At 41.4% G+C, this 23,601-nt stretch overlaps 1 protein-coding gene across 2 annotated transcripts in view; it reads left to right on the plus strand.

Moving 5' to 3' along the window:
- Positions 1-23,601, plus strand: part of Invs (inversin) — a 139,317-nt gene that overhangs the window by 92,921 nt on the left and 22,795 nt on the right. For both annotated transcript variants that reach the window (XM_055605247.1, XM_055605248.1), the window contains exons 6-12: positions 3,686-3,866; positions 6,096-6,205; positions 9,849-10,020; positions 11,205-11,360; positions 11,762-11,991; positions 16,498-16,604; positions 20,834-21,046. In XM_055605247.1, coding sequence (XP_055461222.1) covers positions 3,686-3,866; positions 6,096-6,205; positions 9,849-10,020; positions 11,205-11,360; positions 11,762-11,991; positions 16,498-16,604; positions 20,834-21,046 — 1,169 coding nt within the window. The remainder of the gene's footprint in view (positions 1-3,685; positions 3,867-6,095; positions 6,206-9,848; positions 10,021-11,204; positions 11,361-11,761; positions 11,992-16,497; positions 16,605-20,833; positions 21,047-23,601) is intronic.

Here is a 23,601-nt window from a genome sequence, read left to right on the forward strand (position 1 = left end):
CTGCACCAAGGCTAAAGCAGGACACGGGGATCTTCCTATATCATGCTCTGCCTTAGGACAGGATTTCTCACCGAACCTGAAGCTCACTACTACAGCTAAGCTGTCCAGCCAGCAAGCTTCAGGATCTAAGTGTCAGTGTTCCCCAACGCCAAGGTTACAGGCACTCACCGCCCCGCTTGGCTTTTTCACAGAAGTGCTGGGGATTGAACTCAGGTCTTTACTAGCTGAAACACTCCCCCAGTCCCCTGATAGCTTTTAGTATATAAATTAGACTTATTCTTCCCTTGTATATAAAATGATTATTGCATTAATATGCACTAATTTTTTTTCTTTTTAATTTATTTTCTTTTTTGTCTATGTGTGTGTGATATGCATGCATGTATTGATAAGTGTGTTGATATGTGTGTGAGGATACATGCTCATGTGTGCATGTGTATGGAGGAGGCCAGGAATTGATGTCAGATGTCCTCCCCACTCATACTCCACTTTATCGAATGAGGCAACGTCTTTTGTAGAAGCCCAGGCTCACTGTTTTGGCTGATCTGGCTAGTCAGTGTGCCCCAGGGATCCCTGTCTCTGCTGTCCATGCCCTGGGGTTACAGGTGGGCTACCATGCCCGCCCAGCTTTTACATGGATTCTGGGATCCAAACTCAGGTTCTCAGGGTTCTCAGGTTGAGTGATGTCTTAGTCAGTGTTCTGTTGCTGTGAAGAGATACCATGACCATGACAAGACCTATAAAGGAGATCACTTAATTGAGGCTTGGTTACAGGATTACAGTTTCAGAGGCTTAGTCCATTATGAGCGTGGTGGGGAGCATGGCAGCACGCAGGTACACATAGTAGCTGAGAGTTCTACATCCAGATCCACAGGCAGCAAACAGAGACACTGGGCCTGGCATGAGCATTTTGAAACCTCAGCAAGGCCACACCTACTAGTGGTGACACTCCCTGATGACCAAGCTCAAATCTGTGAGCCTATGGAGGCCATTCTTATTCAAACCACCACATTCCACTCACTGGCCCACATAGGCTTATAGAATAATACAGAAATTCATTCAGTCCAACTTCCAAAATCCCCATAGTCTATTAACAGTCTCAACACGGGTTAAAAATTCAGAGTCACTTCTGAGACTCATGGCAATCTCTTAACTGTTAACCCCTAAAATATCGAAATAAAAAAGCAGATCACATACTTCCAACATACAGTGGGACAGAATATACATTGCCATTCCAAAAGAGAGGAAATGGAGGATAGTGAGGAAATACTGGACCAAAGCAAGACAGAAAACCAGCAGGGCAAACTCCAGACTGCCTCTCTGTCTGATGTCAAAGTACTCTTCAGATCTCCAACTCCCTTCAGCTTTGTTGACTGCAGCACACATTTCTCTCTTGGGCTCTTTCCACAAGTGACAAGGACTTTACTCATTAGTCTCATTTTCAACCCCTTAAATTTTGAATTTTCTTTATAGTTCCTCCTAGTTCCTTAGCTATAGGCCTTAGAACTTTCAGTTTTTTATAGAAATATTGGTAGTAAACTGTTGTTTTCTTTTTGGTTTATGACAGTCTTATGTAGCTGAGGGTGACCTTGAACTTCTCATCCTCCTGCCTCTCCTCCCAGGTGCTAGATTTACAGCCCCATGACACCAACACTTAGTCTCTGTGGTGCTGTCCATTGCACACAGGACGTCATACACACTGGCAAGCAGGCACCAGTCTCAGCTGTGTTTTCATTGTTAAGAATGTCTGTTTAATTTTTTCTTTTTTTACTTCGAATATAATTACATCATTCCCCTCCCTCCTTTCCTTTCTTCAGTGCTTTCCTTGCCCCACCCCACCTGACCTCCTATTTATTCCTCGGGTTAATACCCTCGATTTCTTTAATTGTTGTTATCCTGTTCCTGAAAGCTAGTTTTCCTTGTGCCCAGCCCCAGATAGTTATTTTTCTATTCTTTATTTTATGCTGTTTACAGCTTTCTACTTTTTGTTGTTGTTACCAGTCAAGTCTGTTGCTGTCTTGTTAATGGTCAATCCTTTGTGAGGTGATCTACCTTTTTGTTTGGGCTGTATTTAATTCTCTGTGTTTAACATTCTACAGTTCCTTTGCAATATGTCTAGCTGTGATCTTTAGGAATAAAAAGGAAAAAAAATCCTCTTTGCTAGGCCAGGTAGCACATGCCTGTGATTTCAGCATTTGGGTGGTAGAGTCAGAATCCACTGTGAATCTGAAAGTTGATTTGGTGTGTTCAAACCATCCTGGTTATTGTGATATTTTTTATTTCTGCTCACTTTCCATCACATGTTATATTTTCTTACAGATTTCACAGATAGTTTTCTCATGTAAACACACCTTACTTTGAGAGCCTAGGCACATCCAACCTTTGATACCATTGTCATCTAGAATCTAATGATCAAGAGCCTTGCAATTCAGTTACAGAAAAGTACATAAAGAATGTTAAAATGTTTTAAGCAAGCATAGGGTTTTGTTAACTTTCGGGAGGGGCTAGCTGCATTTGTAACTGTCCTAGGCCATAGGTATCACACAGCCCCAGGTTGGATACATATTGGGCCCTTTGTTGGTGAAATGGGCTGACTACATAGGAAGCTGTAAATCTGGGAGAGCCCTTCAGAATCAAATTGAAAAACAGGGCTTGGCTCTAGGTGTGACCTAACATGAGAAGGAATCGCCTTAGCTAAAGCTGTTCCAGGAAGCTGATATATGAGAATTCTGGGCTGGTAGTGTCCTTGGAAGCTGGGTAATAAGCCTTTAATGTCAAAGGGAGACTTAAGCACATCATATTGTCTGTTGCAAAGATCTAACAGAGGAGTGAGTGTTGAGAACTGTCAACTTATAGAAACAAAACAATACCATAAACACAGGAGTAAAGCCTTCAGCTTCATTCATAAAGGCACATTAAAATTAGTTATCAGGGAAATGTCTTTCAGCCTCATAATAGAAGTAACATGTAGGAAGCTTGCTGATACCATTGATTAATCTGAACCAGCAGGTAGGAAATAAACGGTCTATACATTGAACATGGGTGTGCTCTGGGGCCAAGCATTCGGAGAGTAGTTTGACAGTATTCATTGGAAATTGCAAAAATCCTTCAACTAGCAATGCCTCACACATTGTGTGAAAAATCTCACACATTGTGCTGCAAGAAATATGTAAGGGAAATAGTCATTGCAACATTATTTGTGACTATGAAAAAAACGGACGACAAAATTCCAGTTTAACAAATGAACTAGAATCAATAGAGATACCGGAAGTGTAGTAGTATAGGAAGAAAAAGTTGCCAGAGAGATTAGATGTATGCGTCTATGATATAAATATCAAAATCACATGTACAAAATGTATATTGTTTATGCATGACTACATATATACAGAAGTTTAAAAAAAAAAACAGCTTTAGCCTAATTCACAATAGATACAAAAGCACAATTAAGCAAATTGTCACAGCTTTTTTATGCAAGCATGATAGTTACTCTCTTATTTTTGGTATTTTTATCTTATTAACAAATAGGGAAGTTAATTGTTAAAGATTTGGCCCATACAGGCAAGCTCTCACTTCACTTGTACCTGCAGAGAATGTGGAGGTTTCATTTATAGAACTCGACAATGTACATGCCGCATGTTATTTACTGAGGAGCCTGCATGTGCCTGTCGTCTCTGGTTCTTGAAAATAGGCTGCCGCCCCGACAGAGTCTCTGTTGAACTGGCAAGACTATGAGGGTCGCACACCCCTGCACTTTGCCGTCGCAGATGGGAACCTGACAGTGGTGGATGTCCTGACCTCCTACGAAAGCTGCAACATAACATCTTACGATAACTTATTTCGAACCCCGCTTCACTGGGCAGCCTTACTAGGTACGTTCTGCTCTAAGTCAGGGGATCGGTGGTAGGGAAGACTGTCCACCGTGGAAGTGGACTGCTGAAACATTCTCATGTTTAATTCGTGTGCTCAGTTATCTCATAACCTGGTTCCTTCTGTTGCATTAAAATGTGGTAATATAAACTAATTCTCTATTAAATACTGGTTTTTATTTCAACATCACATCATAAGCTTTAATTTTTGTTACAAAGGAATGAAAATTCATTGACAAGGTGAATATAATGTACCCTGTCTTCACATTCATGACATGTGGGCGAAAAAAACAGCATTTATTTGGTGCTTTTTGGTGCTTGTATTCATCTTTTATATTTTTTTTCTTCATATCTGCCTTGTAACCTTTTGGGGATTACTTTTTTCTTTTTAGGAGAGGGAAGATATGTGTCTGGTATATATGGTTGTGTCAAATTATTTGAAAGTGTACAACGTGGGAACTTTTCTCTTTTATGAAGTAGTTTAACTGCTTACAGACATTAAAAAGTAACAGTTTTTTTTTTTTTAACTATTGGGGCATTATTAGTATTTTCAGAGGGCTTTTTTATTATTTTTCCTGCCCCTTTGTTTTCACCTTCTGCCAAATGGAGCATATGCTGCCATCACTTGGCTTTGGCCCACTTGATATTCCAGGCAGTGACTTTTAGGCTCAGTTGCAGTGACTTTTCAATTTATCAAAACCATGTTTACACCTGAGTCAGAGCCAAGAGCAAGAGCTCACCTGTTTGCTCCCTCTCATAAGGTGAGTTGAGCCGTTTCTCCTCATCACTTCTTTGATTTCTGTTGACAGTACAAGGGTCTGTTCAGGTGTTAATACCTGGCTCTTAGTTTTTAAATTGTATACTATCTGTCTGAAAGTGATTTCATACTTGCATATGGCTTATATGTCAGATTTCAAATTGTTACTTAGACTTCCTCTCAAAGTGTGTTTATATCCCCTTTCTTTTTCTTCTAGAATGTGGTGTGCTTCACAAATTTCTTTCCACTTGGCTAAATTCACTTTCATGCTATAAATTCTGATTTTATTATTCCTACGACGTGGATTTTGATTTCAACTGTGTCTTTATTCCCATCTGCCTCCTATATTCCTTTTAACCTCATTTTATTTCCTCCATCTCCTTTTCCTGTCAGCCTGCTCTCTTCTTAGGATGCTCTCTTTTGTCTTGTGAAGCCATCTCTTTCTGCACTAAACTGAACATGCCTAACAGTGTCTCGACTTCGCCCTGACCTTCTTGAGATCATTCCTGAGGTATGCTCTTTATCTCCTGGGGCCGAGTCTCTCTGCCTGCCTGTGCTATGTTATCCTCAAGTCTTTACTGATTTTTTTTCTCTGCTCCCCAAACAAGATGAGATGTGTTTAGGCTGACACTGTTGCACAGATTGTCATTGGTCCTGTATTTGGGTTAATAAGATGCCATCTTATGTGGAGTGAGTAGATGAGCACAACTCCCAGGCAGCTCCCTTTGCCTGGCTTCCACCCAGCACAGCCTTGCTCAGATGGCTCCTCACCACACATCTCCTTTATACTCTCTGTTAGAGGGTTTGTTAGCCCTCTGTGTTGTGTTATGCTGTGTTGTGTTGTTTTTTGAAACAAGATAGCCAGAGGATAGCTGAGCACTTGCTCAGTAGCTCAGGATAGTCTCAGCTTTTCAATCCTTCTACCCAAGCCTTCCAGTGCTGGGTTTTAGGCACATACTGCCACACCAAACTTGTTAATTTTTAGACCTTTTGTATAGTTCCTACTTGTAGAAATCAGACTGTTAGCCCATCACCACCTCACAATACCTGCTCCCTCATTTTAGGAATGTAAACTCACTGCCTTGATACTAAAAGACTGTGGGAGAGATATTGTAGGGATGGCTAGGCCTCGGGGACAGAAGAGGTTCATTTCATTTGGTTCAACTGAGCAGAAGGGAGCTGATGTCCAACTCTTGGGGATCAGAAAGCAAAACCTTGACACGATGGACAGTGAAACCAAGAAAAGCCTGGCACGTACCATCATGTGCTTCTCCTCCCTGATGAAGCATCCTGTTTGTACTGTGGTAAGCCTCACCTTCATTCTGTCCTATCATAGTGTGCAGGGAGAAGGAGGAAAAGACAGCACTGGGAAATGCTGTTGAATGCTGCTGATTTTTCTTACCTTCTTTCTTTTAAATGGATTAAAATTAACTTGTCCCTTTGTGTGTGGTTAACTACCTTGTGTCTGTTCTCAGGCCATGCACAGATTGTCCATCTCCTTCTAGAAAGAAACAAGTCTGGAACTATCCCTTCTGACAGCCAAGGAGCAACACCCTTGCACTATGCAGCTCAGAGTAACTTTGCTGTAAGTTAATGATTCCCTTCCTCTTAATGAAATTTTTTATGTTGATATAGTTACAGCTTCATATGCTATAGTTACAAGAAGTAATATGCCATGATCCCACGCCCCTTTCAGCCAGTACTAACAATGGACAGAGTATAGTGTTATACAAAGGAGGTTGACACTGATCTACTTCAATCGTGCCATTTTAAAGAACACACATGTATCTGTATTGTAGAGTGCTTGGCTTTATACCATCATTCACACTGTCAGCACCGTGATGCAGGTGACGGTCTGGGTTTTTATAAGGTTGTTAGTCACTTGCAAAGTTTTATGCAGCTTTACTTAAACACTCGGCATAACCTTTCTGCTTTATGGTGGGTATACTGCATCATTTGTGACTTTTATAGCACTAATGATATCTTAGTGTTCAGCACCCTGAAAGCAGTGCAGCAAGGCTTTGGAACTGGAAAAACAGTCCCAACTGTGCAGACTGCTAGCTGTGTGAGGTCACACAACTTTCTTTTTTCTTTTTCTCTCTCTCTCTTTTTTTTTTGTTGTTTTTTTGAGACATAATTTCTCTGTGTTGTCATGGCTGTCCTTGACTCACTTTGTAGACCAGGCTGGCCTCGAACTCACAGAGATCTACTTGCCTCTTCCTCCCAGGTGCTGGGATTACAGGCATGTGCCACCCTGCCTGGCTTCACACAACTTGTTTAACATCTGAGTCTTTACTTCTTCATACATAGTATGAATAAGGCCTACCTGATGTAGAGCAGTCAACACAGGCCATATTCCTATGAATTGTATTCATATTCCTATACATATGAGAGCAGGTATCCAAACACAGGCATTCTTATTATTTTTACTAATGATTATGGATTGTATACATCTCAGAAGATGAAAGTGTAAATTATTGTTTCTAGAAATCCTGGGCATTTTCTATAGCTCTTTCCTGATAGTCCTTCATAGATCATAAAGTACATTCTTATCTATTATGTCCTGGGTTCGTTTGGCATCGTGATGATGTGTAGTGTGAGACACAGACATTAAAGATGCCACAGTTGGTTTTCTGTCTTAATCATGGGTGTGCAGTAAAACTCACAATAGCTCTGGCCTGGGCAGAACATAATTCCTACTTTTTTACCTCAGCATTCTGCTGAATGTCTTGTTTTCATTCCCTTCTTACTCTCTGTACAAGCCAGTTTGATCCTGACTTGTGTGCTAGTGATTCTGTTACCTTTCTTCTAAATAAATCAGAAACTCCTGAATGTCCTGTTTCTGTGACAAGTATGCCGTGTGTCTGCTCTCAGGCCATTTATGTACTTATAGTCTTTCCTTCTTGGCCTCCCTAAAACTTTACTCAGTGCACCTAGAGTTTTGGCAGACCATTAGCTTTTATTAACTCTGAACATCTCAATGATGGCTGGAGAAGTAGTTCTTTCTTACCGCAGATAGGAAAGCCACCTGGCCCAAGCTGATGGATCTGTGGAAATGAAAACTTGGGACATAACACAAGCCTGTAAGGAGGGTCATAACATCCCACTTACAGGTTCTAGAAATTCAGTGTTCTAAGAGGTTCAAGAACTTGCCCATGATCTTGAACCATATTTCAGACTCCAGCTTTAGTACAGATACTAATAACTAAATACTCATCAGTGGGAGCAAAAGCGAATGGAGATATTTGATTTAGATGGTCTACCTGTTCCAGACTTGATTTTAGTAATTACACATATCTAAGCTCCATCTCAAGCCCATTGATTACTGTAGCTTCTATTAACTCCACATAATGTTGCTATTTCTTTTTGAAAAACACCAAAGAATGAATAAATAAAACTAGGAAGCAGTTTACAATTAGGAAACCATACCACGCTGTGGACGCACTGCTGGGATTTTTGTCTGTTCCTATACTGCATTTCTTCCAGTGTAAAACAAGGCATAATTTAGACAAGGCCTTAAATTTATTCTTTTTTATTACTGTATGTGTATAGATGTTTTGTTTGCCTGTATGTCTGTTTACCACATAGCTGCCCAGTGCCCTTGGAGGGCAGAACATCATGTCAGATCATCTGGGAGTGGAGTTACTGATGGCTTTAAGCCTCCCTGCAGGAGCTAGAATTGAACCCAGCAGCTAGTGCTCCTGGCTGTTATGCTATCTCTCTAGCTCCTCCCTGTTCTTCCTATAAGATGGTAAGAGTCAGCTACAGAAACTTCTTTCTGAAGCTCTTTTATATTTATTCAAGCACAGTTTCTTGACCTTCCTAGAAATTTGTAATTGTCTGAGTTCTTGAAAAGAGGTCAGCACAGAAATATTGACCCAGGTATAAGAGCTTGGAATGGCACTCAGCTATACAGGGCTTGTGCAGCATAAGTGAGGCCCTGGATTTGATCCCAGCATGGAAAACAACAGTAACCCAAACTGTCAGGCACTGTTAGGACTAACTGCCCAGGGTCCAAATTTGTCCATTATTGTAGAGGCAGGACCTTGAATATAGGAATGACTAAATAAATTTGCCTAATTAAATGAGCTGAATGCTACATTTCATAGTAACTTTTCATCAGTAATCAACAAATGTATATTAACCATGTCACGATTTTTAGTAATGAAATACACAGTGAGACAATGTTTGCCTTCTCTGAAGACATGCTTCAACATGCAGGTCTCTGCAGGTGCAGTGCACAAGAAAATGTATAGCTTAATGTAAGTCTTGACGCTGAATGTTTCAATCTTCTAATTTTCATTTCTAACAGTGGCCTTAAAAGTTTGAAAACTTGCCAGGCACAGTGGTGCATGCCTTTAAGCCCAGTACTTGGGAGGCAAAGGCAGGGAGATCTCTGTGAGTTTGAGGCCAGCCGGGCTATAGCACAAGTTCCAGGACAGATAAGGCTACACAGAGAAATCCTATCTTAAAAAACCAATACAAATAAAAATAAATAAATAAGTTTTAAAGTTTGATCAAAGGGATTTATTCTCAATTATTTTATACTTCTCTTTTTTTTGTCTTTTTAAAATTATTTTTTGTTCTTTGACAGTTTCACTCATCCCCACCTTCTCCTGTTCAAACCCTTCTCCTCAGTAAGTCCCCTCCCTACTTCCATGGCTCCTCTTGTGTGACACTGGGTTTAAACAGGGTTGCCCCCTGGGTGAGGAGGAGAGCAATGCTCGTTCCACAGCCAACATTGTCAGTAGTCCCCCAGAGAACGGGGGCCTCACAAGCCCTTCTCCCTTCAGGATGAAATACTGACAGGCCCAGCCTTGTACTGGCAGTCACAGCTGCCATGAGTTCACACTTGCACCAGCCTTTGTCATGTCCAGAAGGTACTGTTGGACAGCAGTCACCCAACTCTGGTTCTTACTGTCTTTTTACCTCTTCTTTGGTATTCCCTGGGAGGGGCCAGTCATCATTCTCAAACTGAAGGGTGTTGAACAAGAAAGTTAGTTTGTGTTTTTGAAGCATTCCAGAAACTAAAACTAATATATAAGGAGAGATCATAATTTTCAGTGGAAATTGAGGTTTTGTTATTTAAAAAAAAAAAAAAAACAAAGAAAGAAAAGCAGCAGGGGAAATCTTCATCTTCTTCATGGACTCCCCTCTAACAGGTGCTTTATTATCATGAAAGGAATGTCCCCCACTGCTGCAGGGTTTCAAATGAAGCTTTCTTACAGGAAACAGTTAAAGTGTTTTTAAAGCATCCGTCAGTGAAAGATGATTCCGACCTGGAAGGAAGAACGTCCTTCATGTGGGCAGCGGGGAAAGGCAGTGATGATGTGCTCAGGACTATGCTGAGTTTAAAATCTGACATCGACATTAACATGGCGGACAAGTACGGAGGCACAGGTAGGAGCTGGCACATGGACTTATGGTTCTTCGGGTGCTGAAAAGTGCTATCAGATTTCTAAGACAGAAACTTGAGATCACTGTGCCTAAGGTAGTGTTGTTTGACTTGGCTTTTCACTATTTGTGCTTGAGTTTGCCAGGACCTTGCTCCAGAGGCTTTATCTCTTTCACGTATTATGGCTAAAATCATTTCCTCTACTAGGTGGGCATCATCATCTGGGTTATAGCTTTGGCTGCACAGTAGACACAAGGTAGAAACTTGTCTCCGCATTCACTTTTGTGTGAAAAAGAACAGAAACTTACAACTATGCAGAGTTGGGGCTGAAGAGATAGCTCAGTGGGTAAAGCACTCGCCATGCGAGTGTGAGGACCAGAAAAAGTGAGTGGGCTTGGAGGCCTGCCAGTAATTTCCATGCTCGGGATTGGAGACAAGGAAGCCACAGAGCAGGCTGACTGCCCCAACTAGCCAAGCAGGTGACCTTCGGAGTCAGTGAGAGACTCTGCGTCAATATGAAAGGTCACACACAATCAAGGAAGACACTGATGTTAACTCCCAACCTCAGCACATGTGAGTGCACATGCAGGTGTGTTCACCTGAACACATACATACATATGAAAAAACTGCATGTTAGTAGCTACCAACATTTCAAAATATGTTTTAAGGGATGAGCATATCTAAATGTGTCCTCAAGTCTCATTTTTTTATGGTCTTTCCTCAAGTTTTAATGTGGATGCATGTTGCTGTCCCATGTTAGAGAGAACTTCCCGTGTCTCTAAAACCTTTGCTGCCTGACAGCCTCATCAGTTTTTACCAGACTCTTGCTTTAATTAAACCCCTGTAACTACAGGCTGGTTACTAAAAAAAACATGGTTTTTAGCATCCAGTGTGAACATGAAAGTCTTTTTGTCTGAAATCCCTATTGCAAATCAAAAGGAAAAGAAAATCTCCAGTACAACACTGAGTACAACTGGAACTCAGCAGTGTCCTCACCTTCCACTCAAATACCAACACCACTATGTACATGGCCAGAAAGAGGGAGGAAGGGAAAGAGAGAGAGAGAGAGAGAGAGAGAAGGACTTAGATTGCATTTAGCCACAATGAGGTAGAAATCATAAGAGGAAGAAAAAGATACTTAAAAGGTAAAGTTCTGAGAGTTTACCAGTGTCTTTGGCTTCTGTTTTAGCTTTACACGCTGCTGCCCTTTCTGGCCACGTCAGCACTGTGAAGTTGTTATTGGACAATGATGCCCAAGTGGATGCTACTGACGTCATGAAACACACTCCACTGTTCCGAGCCTGTGAGATGGGGCACAGAGATGTGATTCAGACGCTTATTAAAGGTTAGCTGGTACAAGTGCTTCTGTTAGGGCTCATTCAAAAGGTAGACTCTACAGCACAGCCATTGTGGAACATTCCTTCATTCACACACAGAGCCACGTGGCATAAAGTTCAGGAAGTGTGCCCAAGTGGCACCAGACAACTCTGCCTTCACCTGTAGCCTCCCCTGTTGGTGAACATTTGATTTCAGGTAATCACTTTGCCCCTAGCCCCTCACTTTCATTCACTGAAAGAGAATGAGTCCCAACCTTAAGGCATTCTCGAAAGCTCTGGCACTGACAGTGGAAGTATTTGGGGGAGAAGAAAACCTTTTAAAGGACATCATTATGTTTTTTTAAGCCTCTGTTCCTTGGAATAGATGCTGTCCACATTCAACATTTTCACTGCAGTTTTGCTTTGCCAGGTGGAGCACGGGTTGACCTGGTTGACCAGGATGGACATTCGCTTCTGCACTGGGCAGCACTCGGGGGAAATGCCGATGTCTGCCAGATATTAATAGAAAATAAGATCAACCCAAATGTGCAGGATTATGCAGGAAGAACGCCACTTCAGTGTGCTGCATACGGAGGGTACATCAACTGTATGGCTGTGCTCATGGAAAACAATGCAGATCCCAACATCCAGGACAAAGAGGTAGAACCTGAGCTTTCTGTGCTGCCAGCTGCATGGCACATAGTGTTCTTTGTTATGAACTAAGTAGAAAAGTTTTATCGCTTGGAGAGGGATGATTTCCATTTGACAATATTCTCTTCTCGTGCTCCTCTATATCTTTATATTATTTAATGTGTATATTCACCAGGAGTCATTTTTAAAATGTTTATAAAATATTTGCATATATATATATATATATATATATATATATATATATACACATATGTGATCTTAGAAACCACCCATTGTTCACTTAAAATTAGCACCAGCACTTTCTCAGTTGTATAATCTCTCTCATAATCACAACTACTTAATATCCCAAAATACCAAGAGCCTTATCTTCAACAGTAGATCATTCAGCCTTCACAGCGGCACCATAAAGTAGTGACTGTCGCTCTCCCACTTCAGAGCGGAGGGAACTGGAACTTAGGTAGTTTCAATAACAACCCTGCAGTGACACCACTTGGGAGTGGGGAACCCTTACCCGAAACTCGAGTTCAGTAATTAACTCCCGTAAGTGGACACTTCGCCACTGTTTCGGGCTTGCTGGAGTCATCTCCATGAATTTATCTATCTTCTTTCCGATCGTTCCCTTAGAATAATCTCCCTAGGAGATTACCTAGTCAGAGTAACAAATGTGATACAGTGTGATCAGCTGTGATGTGTGTAGTGTGTGTGTGTGTGTGCGTGTGCGCGCGTGTGTGAACTATCAGCATCTTAAGGAAGTATTTAATCCATTCTTCCTCCTCTGTGCAGTGTGAGTTCCTCTCAGTTTACCTAGCACTCACTTTGGGAGGGCTGGTTTAACTCTTCAAAATACTATCTATAAGTCATGTTTGTTTTCTAAGTCAAAAAATAGATTCTCTATTAACCATTTAGGAAGTGTCTACCAAGTTTGTTATTATATGTAAAATATGACATAGTGAGGAGCTGGCAAGATGGCTGAGTGAGGAGACAACCAACTCCTGCAGCTGCCTGCTGACCACCTGCATGATGGAACAGGTGTGCACACATTCTAAATAAATAAATAAATGCAATAATAAAGAAGAAATCTTTAAAAAAATTAAAAGTAACATAGTAAAAACTATGTAAACTGTGGTCCTTGTCCCTATATTAGGAGGAATGTGTCACTTATAATTTAGGATGCCATTTATGTTTTGCCAAGTGGGCAGATTCTTACATGCTTATATCAAGCAACTTTCCAGTTCTATTCATTTTTATGGGTAGCATTTTGGAATCATCTGTTTTGAAATATCTAGGATTGTTCATATAATTCTGAATAGAATTGGTGATACTGGCTATCTTTAACTTATTTTGGCTTCCCAAAGATCTGGCTTTTAATACTTCTCAGTTGCAGGAGAACATATTTCTAGTTTATAAAATCATACTTCGATTTCTGTCAAATACTTGTGTGTGTCTACCAACATGATCACATGATCCTTTTCTTTTCCTCTCTTTTCTGTTGGTGAAGTGAATCGTGTTGACCAAATTTTGTTCAGATGTAACCCTGCCTTACACTTGTGGAGTGAGCCTCACTTACAGTGTAGTGTGTAGTTTTATATGTGGGTGGATTTCATTTACTAATATTTTATAACTTTGTACTTATGTTCATGATATTTTCCCTCTCTTATTGCTTGTCAGGTTTGGGTAGGAAGGAGTTTCTGACAAGGGCTAGTAAGTACTGCCTCCAGGAATTCATATAGGATTAATGTTACTTCTTCCTTAAGTATTCAGTAAAGTTTGCTGTTGAAGTCCACTGGTTGTGAGAATTTTCTTAAATGCGTAGTTTATTTATCCCTGACCCGGATCTTTAGGGGCTGTTAGACTGTTCTGTTTCCTAATGATCTCCTTTCTGCTTTGGTAAGTGCACTTTATTGGGAATGTGTCCATTTTATTCTAAATTCCAATTGTATTTATGAAAAGTTGGTCATATCTGCTCCTGTCTGGATTATGTTTTCAGACTCATAGCTATTTCTCTATTAAGTGTATATATTGGTAGTATGTATTATCTTTCTCTCTCTTTTTAACTTCCGACTTGCCTTTTTCAACCTTCCAAGGACATCTGTCTGTGTTAACTTTACATTTTGAACACATCTGCTTTTTGAATGGTGTTTGCTCTCATCTTTATTTCTTACAACATGCTCTCCTCAAGTGTGACTTACTCTTGGTTTGGTGGGCAGGGCCTGGTTTGGTAAGACAAGGTCTCATGAACCCAGTGCTGGCCTTGAACTTTCTATGTAGCCATATATGATGCTGAACTCCTGATTCTCCTGCCCTCACCTCCTGAGTCCCAAGAGCTGGGATTATAGGTGCTCCCTTCACAAACATTTTTTTTTCTTTTCTTTGAAAGACAGACTGTCACCATGTAGCTCATCTTGGAACTTGTTATTTATCCCAGGCTAACCTCCAACTTGAGATCTTTTTGTCTCAGTCTCCTGAGCTAGGATACTACATTCTTCAGATGAAAATTCGTTTTTCATTTTTTCAGTACTCTTGTCTAATATTTGTATGTCAGCCCACCTGGGCCAAGCCTTGCTTTAGCTAAGTCACACCTTCACTGTCAAATACTTAAAATATTTTCTTCTTTTCCTTCACTTTGTTAGACCGCACATGATTTGGGAGTCTATTGTTTAATTTCCAGATACCTGGAAATTTCCTTATTTCTCAACCTTAATTTAATAGATTAGTTACCTGTTGCTCCTGTGATAAATTAGCACAAACATCTGACACAAATTAATTATGTCGCAGGAGTCTTACTGGACTAAAAAATCCAAGTACAGCAGGGATGCCTTGTTTTGGGACCCTGAGAAGCAGATTGTTTTGTTTGTTTTCTTTTCAGCATCTAGAGGCTGCTCGAGTCATGCCATGCTCCTTCATTGTCAGAGCTGGCAGGTGCTAGCTGAGTCACTGACACAGCCCTTTCCCTTGGAAAGACCTTTGTGATCCTTGTGATTACCGCTGACCCACACAAAGGACCCAGTGATCTCCCCATCTTAGGACAGTGGCTATCCATGTAGCACCAGAAGTCAGGGCTTCTAGAAGTTAAGATACAGACATCTTTGCAGGGAAGGATGTGATTCTTTTGAGAACGTCTTTATGGCCCAGCTTACAGCTGATTTTGTTAGACACTCCATATATAATAAGAAAAATTCTAATTCTGTCATGGTTTAATGCAGTGTTTCATATCTATATACCACTAATCAGGTTGTATTACTTATATCTTCTATATCCTCAGTGTTTTTAATGTTTCTAACATCTGCCATTACAAAATTAAACTTAAAATTGCCACTATGAAATAAATGAATAAATACATTCTTTTAAATATTCTTTAACTTAGCATTATGATTTTGGCTCTAACCCCCTTTAATCCAGTCTGTTTGTCTGCTATGTTTAGAAGCTGTGTTAGATGTGGACATAGTTAGGCTTGCGATAGCTTCTCCTCTGACACCTTTAGCACTGTAAATATCTTATTTCCTGCAAGTTTCATGCTTTCTTTTTTTACATTTAATTATTTATGTGTGTAGGCATATACATGTATGTATACACACACACACATGTCTAGGTCATGTCAGTTGTCCCCCCCCCCCACCATGATCATGGGATCAAACTCAAGTCATCAGGCTTGATGGCAAGCAGCTTTTATTCAATCTTTTGTGACATTGACAATCCATACAGGCCATTTGTATTAGTCAGGGTTCTCTAGAGGAACAGAACTTATGGAATGAATATATATCCTATATATTCAGTATATTAATATGTTTTTATATATGGGATTTATTATAGTGGCTTACAGGCTGTAGGTTGTGGTCCACCTAGTCCAGCAGTGGCTGTCTACCAATAGAAAGTCCCCAAATCAAGTAGTTGTCCAGTCCACAGGCTGGATGTCTCAGCTGGTCTTCAGTATATCAGACTCCCAAAGAAGAAGGCTCTAATCCTAGTGACAGAATGAACTTGCCAGTGGGGGTAAGGCCAAGCAGACAAAGGGAGTACACTTCCCTCTTCTTTGTCCTTTATATAGGCTGCCAGCAGAAGCTGTGGCCGAGATTTAAGGTAGATCTTCCCATTTCAGATGATTTCATTAAGAATCCCCACAGTATGAAGCCACTTGCGTTTATGTAAATTCCAGATGTAGATGAGTTGACAACCAAGAATAACAGTATAAATTCAGTAATATTTTATTGAATTTGACTCAAATTGAGTTTGCCTCCTGTTTTGTGGTAGTGAAAGTCAAGGTTTACACTCTTGGAATGTATCATGGGCAATGTCAAATCCTCCTCAGGTCTCGTGTTGGACAGCGCATGGTGCCTTTTCACCAGCATGCTAATTGTAATCACTTTGATTAAGAACCATCTGATTTCTCCTTTATATACGTCATATTATCCCTTCTTTATTGTTAAACAATGTGCTGGGAAATTGTTTTTCTGAGTTATCATAACCATGTGTCTGAAACTGCTTACTTCAGTACTGTTGATTTGTTCATACTTCTAGGGACGAACAGCTTTGCACTGGTCCTGTAATAATGGCTACCTTGATGCCATTAAATTACTGCTAGACTTTGCTGCTTTCCCTAATCAGATGGAGAACAATGAGGAGAGGTAAGTCGTTAATTGGGAAGGGAGTGAGTATAGTGTCTCACATCCTTCTTTCAGAAGAAAAAAAAAATCTCAAGTTGACCTATTGGTTTAGAAATACTATGTGTACTCATAAGGAAACATTGTACCAAGCAATCCTGAGCCAGAGAATAGAGCCAAATTTCATGCAGTATTCACTTAGAACCATGGGAGTTTTGCACCTGCTCAAAACTTTGGGTACTCCTTACCGCAAATCCACATTTGCAGATGAGGAAAGGTCCTTTTTCGAGCCTGTGTTTAACATACGGGCAGTAAAATCCTGACTGGCCAGGCCCAGGAATTCATCCAGGCCAGCAGAATGGTTATATATTTAAGTTGTTTCTATTAGTCATGAGGATATAATTAGTGAACAAAAGGCTGCCATCAAGTGTGTGAAAACATGGAGAAGCTGAGATGAAAGCTGAACATATATAAATATCTGTAAACATTGCCTTCTTGAATGATATGGTTCACAAAAATATGTTAGAGTTGCCACTCAGGCACTCAGGCCCAATAAAAAGGCTCAGACATGGTTGGGAATGTAGCTCAGTTTCGAGTGCCTGCCTACCATGTGCTCAACTCTGGGTTCTATCCCCAGCTTGGTTAGAAGAAGGACCAAGTGCAAAGGGAAAGATTTTTTGAATTTTGGATCTAGTAAATTGAAAACAGTAACTAAGTTTATGATCAGGCTTCCGTATCTTCTTCCAGAGTCTGTCTTTGTTAGGGGAAAACTGAAGGTACCTCTATTTAAGCTCCAGATGAAAAACAAAAGGGAAAGATAAGAATCTCCCAAATTAGTGATTTCTTTAAAGAATGTCTGTGCTGAAAAGATGGCTCAGCAGCTAAAAGCACTTACTGAACAAGCCTAGTGTCCTGAGCTCTGTCCCCAGAGCCCAGGGTAGAAAGAGAGAACCAATTCCTGAAAGTTGTTCCTGGATCTCTGTGTGTACAATGGCTCAACCCACATTCACACACACACACACACAGCAGTGGCAGGAGCAATGAATTAATTAAGTAGAATTAATTAATTCTTATTTCCTGAAGCCAATCACAAATCTGTTAGTGTCTGTGAAGTGTAGAAGTGATTAAAAAGAAGGATCTCCTCTAAGAGTGTTAATTCCTAGCTGTTCTCTTTGTAAAGAAACCATGGAAAACCGTGCTGTAGAGTGCCCGTCCCCCTGCTTGTCTGTTTCCCCAGTGCTCCAGGATGTATACATGTGAGGAGCTGGCATTGCTGCTTATGCTTATTGACATTCAGGCTTGGGCATTCTGCTGAGCCCGCCAGCCCATTCCCATGTGGCAGGTCCAATTGTATGTTATCTCTTGTCAGTGTCTACATTGTTTCTTGGCTGGTTACCATCAATGTAGTGCTAATTTCTACCTCTTGTGCATAGACATTAACCAGGTGATGTTCCCCAAATAGACATCATTTCTGCCAACTCCTTCTGGCGCTCAGTCAATAGCTATCTGACAGCTACTCTCTCATGTCAATGGGAATATTCACAGTACTTGAATGCTTCTAAATGGAATTTGGAATGGAATGGTAATAACAACACCATGGTCAGTTGCTTAAACACTAGATAAAAACTCCAATCTTAAAATCTGGCTAGATATTTACATTGTGTCTCTTTGAAGCTAAGATCCGTTTAATTAAAAATTCTAATTTGAATAAATCAAAAAATTTTAAAAGACATGCTGGAGACAATTGTGGAATTGTGTATTTTACTAAGAAGTTCCTGACATTTTGTTGGCATCCTCATGCCTATGGTAAGGTGAGACACAGAGAGATGGACTGGCAGGACTCCTCAGTTTGCTTTAAAATATTTCAACAAAAATTAAAAGGAAGAAATTGAAAAAAGTAAACATAGAAAAAAATGTAATATGCACGTTATAAAAAGCAGATTGATCTCAAAAGCAGTTCTGTTCTACCAGAATATATTCAAGAGTTGATAGAAAAGGAGGTTCTTTTAAAACTGAGAGCTACTTGCAATTAGTTACAGTCTACATTCTGTACAAGCTGGTTGCATAGGTGTCGGCAAGCTGCTTGCCTTTCCTGGGTCTCTGCCTAGTTATGAAACGAAGATGTTGCATTCAGTGACTCGCGAAGGTGAGTGCAGGTTACTACTCTCTGTTCAGTGGCTCTCTGATCACTTCTTCACTAGTGAATGTGCAGCCAGGAGAGACGCTCCACCTCTTAGTTCTTCAGAATGTACAAAATAACATCTATTTAGAAGTATCATTTGAGGCTACTTACTTAGGACTTGCTCTTCCCTGAACAGTAGTGGCAAACTGAGGTGTTCTGAAATGACTGGTTATTTTCTCAGCGAGGGCTTCAGTACAGAAACCATACATGGCTCTGTTATTCACCCGACACAGGCTCTGAATTCAGTTTCCTTCCTGAAGCAACCAAACCATACTTATTCTGAAAACCTCAGCCTTTTATGCCTCACTGTAACTATTAGGCAAGTTGTAAAGAGAGATATCCTTTTCAGTAGTCACTATGTGATTGTCTGAGTCTAACCCTCCCATCCCTATAATCATCACCTTTCCCCACTATATGTCAGCTGGTGATTTCTGATTGTGTGGACAACCTCAGTCACCCTGCAGACTCAGCCTCAGTGTGCACTTGTCATGGGGTAAACGTGAGCTTGGTCCTGCGAACTGTTTCTGGCAGGCAGCTGCGGCATCATAAACCCTGCTGCAGCGTGGGTCCTGTGCTAAGAGGAGCAGCAGCTGATATGCAGGGACTGCTCCTGCGTGCGGGCACAGCGCAAGCCCCTTCCCAGTCACCATCACTTTCTACATTCACTTCTTTAACAGATGAGGACAGCTAAGACCCCAAAAGATCAAGGCTGCGGTTGGAAAGTAACATTACTGCTGGTAGTAGGCTATCCTTTTTACTTCAGTTTTTGTACTTAAATTCCATCTGAAGTTGTAAAACGTATCATTTAATTGATATTTTCCCTATAATTTTTATTATTATTGTTTAGTCACATTTACCAGTCTTTTAAATTTCATACAACTTTTTCAGGAAGGACTTCCTGTTTCCTATTTCTTCAGTCTCCCATGGAATCTTCCAGTGCCTTCATGGTTTCTCTTCTTATATGTATATCTTTGCTCCTTCTGGACTATTTTGATATATGATACAATATACAAGACTCTTTAGCTGGGCAAAAGGGAAAAATCCTCTCTCAAAAACAAGCAAACAAAAAAGTCTCTTTACCCAGGTGGCTACTTGGTTGTGCCAACACCATTTAGTCAACAATCCCGTTAACTTGCAGTGACTTGCAGGGACCCTCTGTGTCATTGGAGTCCGTCTCCACTGTCTGAAGACAGGCGTCTTTTCATAAGCATTAATTATCAGTATTTACAGAAAAATAATTTAGAGGACCTTTTCAAGCAGGTACAGGGATTCGCTTGGCACATGGCAAAAAGGGAAGTGTTCATATAGTCGCTGCCCAGTGGTTTTCAACCTGTGGGTCACGACCCCCTTGGGGTCAAACAACCCTTTCACAAGGGTTGTATATCATATATTTACATTATGATTTATAGTAGCAGCAAATTTACAATTATGTAGTATCAACAAAAATAATGAGTACAATAATAATGAGTACAGTTCCAGAACATGAGGAACTATACTAGAGGGTCACAGCATTTGGAAGGTTAAGAGTCACTGCTCTAGCCTGTGAGCCAGCTCCCAGAGCTCAGCTGTACAAAGGCTGGGCCTGTAGCCTCCTGTTTTGTATTTCTTAGAGAAAAAAGGAGAGCAGGCTAGAAGGTTTGACTTGGGAAATAGCCCATGGTAAACAAGGGTCTTTTTGGTTGGCTGGTTGGTTGGTTGGTTGGTTGGTTTTCCTTCTCTGTTGTTGTGATAAAATATTGACCAAAAGAAACTTAGGTGAGGAGAGAGTTCCATCATATATCTTGTCCATTATCAAAGGAAGTTGAGGCAAGACACTAGAGGCAGGAACTGAAGCACAGCCAATGAGGGAATGCTGCTTATTGGCTTGCTCCTGTTTGTTTTTTGAGACACGGTTTCTCTGTGTAGCCTTGGCTGTCCTGGAGCTCACACTGTAGAGCAGGCTGGCCTTGAACTTTAAGATTCACCTACCTCTGCCTCCTGGGTACTGGGATTAAAGGTGTGCACTCCACCTCCCAGCTCCACTGTGCCTTGAATCACCGTCTGTTCAAAACTGATCTTCCTCTAACTTCAGGTACACACCCCTTGATTATGCATTGCTTGGCGAGCGCCACGAGGTGATCCAATTCATGCTGGAACGTGGCGCCCTGTCTATCGCAGCTATCCAAGACATCGCTGCCTTCAAAATCCAAGCGGTCTACAAAGGGTACAAGGTCAGAAAAGCCTTCCGAGACCGGAAGAACCTCCTCATGAAGCATGAACAGCTGAGAAAAGATGCTGCAGCAAAGTAAGTTTGAGCCACCCAGGTAGCTGTAAGCTGAGAAGGGAAGCTGGGTGGAAGGTGGGAGGGGCCAGAACTCTGGATGCGGCAGTGCCTCCTCACACTAGTTCTTGCTGCGCCCTCCCCTCTGTCTTCAGAGGACCGAGGCCTTAAGGAAGGAGGAAGGCCCAGCACAGACTAAGTGTAGAGAGAACTTATCTTCTTGCCTCTCCTGGCATTCAGGCAAGAGTGTGTGTGTGTGGGCGCGCGCGTGCTCGCACATTCACACGCATGAGCATGTACACTTGAGTGCATGCTTGTAGAGGCCAGAGGACAATCTCGGTTATCATCCGTTAGTTGCCATCTACCTGGGTTTTGAGACAGGTGTTCTCCCTGGCCTGAAGCTTGCTAAGTAGGCTAGCTAGCTGGTTGTAAGCTCCTGACCCTCGTGCTTCACCCACACGGAGTGGAGGTGCGCACTGCCACTCTAAGCACTCCTAATGACACAGGCTTCACTGTTAGCCTAAAGCCTCTACACACCTCTTTGTTGTAACCTTCTTTACAAATCCTGTTCGTGGGTGACAGCTGTAAGGGACCTGTACACATGACGAAGAATCCTTAGTTTTAAGAGAGCGCTGTTTCTCTGTATAAGATGGAATATTGTACCAGGAGGAGCCCCCATTGGAGGGATTATTGTGAGACTCCCAGTGAATGCCTGATGCCTTGGATATCACCAGAGCCTACAGTTCTGGACCTAAGATGTTGTCAAAGTGCTGAATTCAGGATTCAAAAATGCTACCTTGATATTGATATTTCCCCAGTATGAGACTCTTCTATCACTGAGCAGCAGTCTCCACTCCCACTCAGCCTTGAGTAAACAACTGATACTGTACGGACCTCATGTCACTAAACTCTGATGTTCACTAGGCAGCATTATCAGGGGCTTTCCAGAGCTGTCACAAGCTGTGCAGTTTCTGGACATACTGGCTTTGTTGTTGTTGACGATGATGATGATGATAATGGTATATGCCCATGATAAGCTTTTCTTACATATGAGGCACAGTAAGGGATTAAGACAGTAATACTCACAATAGAACCATCGTAACAATAGAGCAGAAAGTTACAAGAATGTGGTTCTTTCTCAGAATATCTTGTGCACTTTTTTTAAAGCTTTTATTTGAGGAAAGCCCTCTTCGGCAGATCTGCTCCTGTGCTTCAGAGGTATTATTAAGTGTGAAAGGTGCGTGAACACAGCTCTGCAGCACCACAGCGGTGACCCTCAAAACAAGAGGTTCCTCAGCCTGCCACAAAATTTAAAACTTAGAAATTGGTTGTTTCTGGAGTTTTCTATTTAATATTTTAGTCCCAGATTCACAGTGGGAAACACACTAAAAGAAATAAAACCATACAGAGGGACTACTGTATTTCCTCCTATTGATGGTTCCATAAATTCCAGCATAACATGTAAGAGTCCTTCATAATTCAATCGTATACACCTGAATATGAAGTACCACTCTCCAAAGGCAGCATGGCTGCATTATATGTCACATAAGGGGATGTATTCCTCCAAACCATTCTGCTTCAATTGTAGAGGCTTGAGTTCTTCATGTACTCCTTCCCAGAGGAATAAGAGGGTTAGCAGAGTGGGAGGATGGCTGACTTCAAAGCCTTTGAGATTTACAGTGATCAAAGACAGCGTTTCTCTCTAGCCCTTGATTTCTTCATCTGTGAGAGGTCATGAGGTAGACTACCTGATTTCGGGGCATTATTCAGGTCTGTGGAGACTCCCAAGTCTGCACTGGGAGCCTCCTCTTCCTCTCCCAGAGGGACCACAAGTTTGGATGAACATACTGGTGAGTCAGTGCAGAACTAGGGACTAAGAACTGACTTCTGGTATCTCCTGTACAGAGAATGGTGTAAAATATTGGCACTCTTCAACAGGGTTGTGCTTTACAGTTTTATATTTTCCTAACGTTCAGTATCCTGGTCCAGAGGCTTGAAACAGCAATATGCCAAACCAACTCTATCTCATTGTTATTCCAATGAGGGTTTTAATTTTCAGCTTCTGAAGTTAACATTTGGGAACCCATAAATGGCAGCTGGGCTTGCTTGTGATCACACTGCAACGAAACAAACTGGGAAGGCTGCAGTGTCTCCTGTTCCTCATTTACAGACGTCACTCATTTGTTGTAGACTCCCACCTCCACAACCAGCACTGTGTAGACCCTGCTTCCTGCAGTCACCCTTGTATAGACCCCCACCCATCACTGCATAGCCCCCGCTTCCTGCAGTCACCGATGTATAGACCTTTACTGCTGTGCTCATCACGGAATAGACTTCCATCTCCACACTCATCCCGGTGTGGAACCCCGCCTCCTCCACACTCATTCCTGTGTGGAACCCCGCCTCCCACAATCATCACTATATAGACCCCAGGTGAAGCTCTTGGAGATGGCTCTCATTTGTCTCACTTCTCAAAAGTTGCTTCTTAAAGCCCGAGTCATTGTTCAATTTGTCTTCGAGATTTTGCTTTAAGAAATAAAACCCAGAATTCTGCTGCTGCATCTGAAGGTGGTGTGTGC

The sequence above is a fragment of the Psammomys obesus genome, unplaced genomic scaffold, assembly GCF_907164565.1.
Source record: "Psammomys obesus unplaced genomic scaffold, mPsaObe1.curated_primary_1811, whole genome shotgun sequence".
NCBI lineage: Eukaryota > Metazoa > Chordata > Mammalia > Rodentia > Muridae > Psammomys > Psammomys obesus.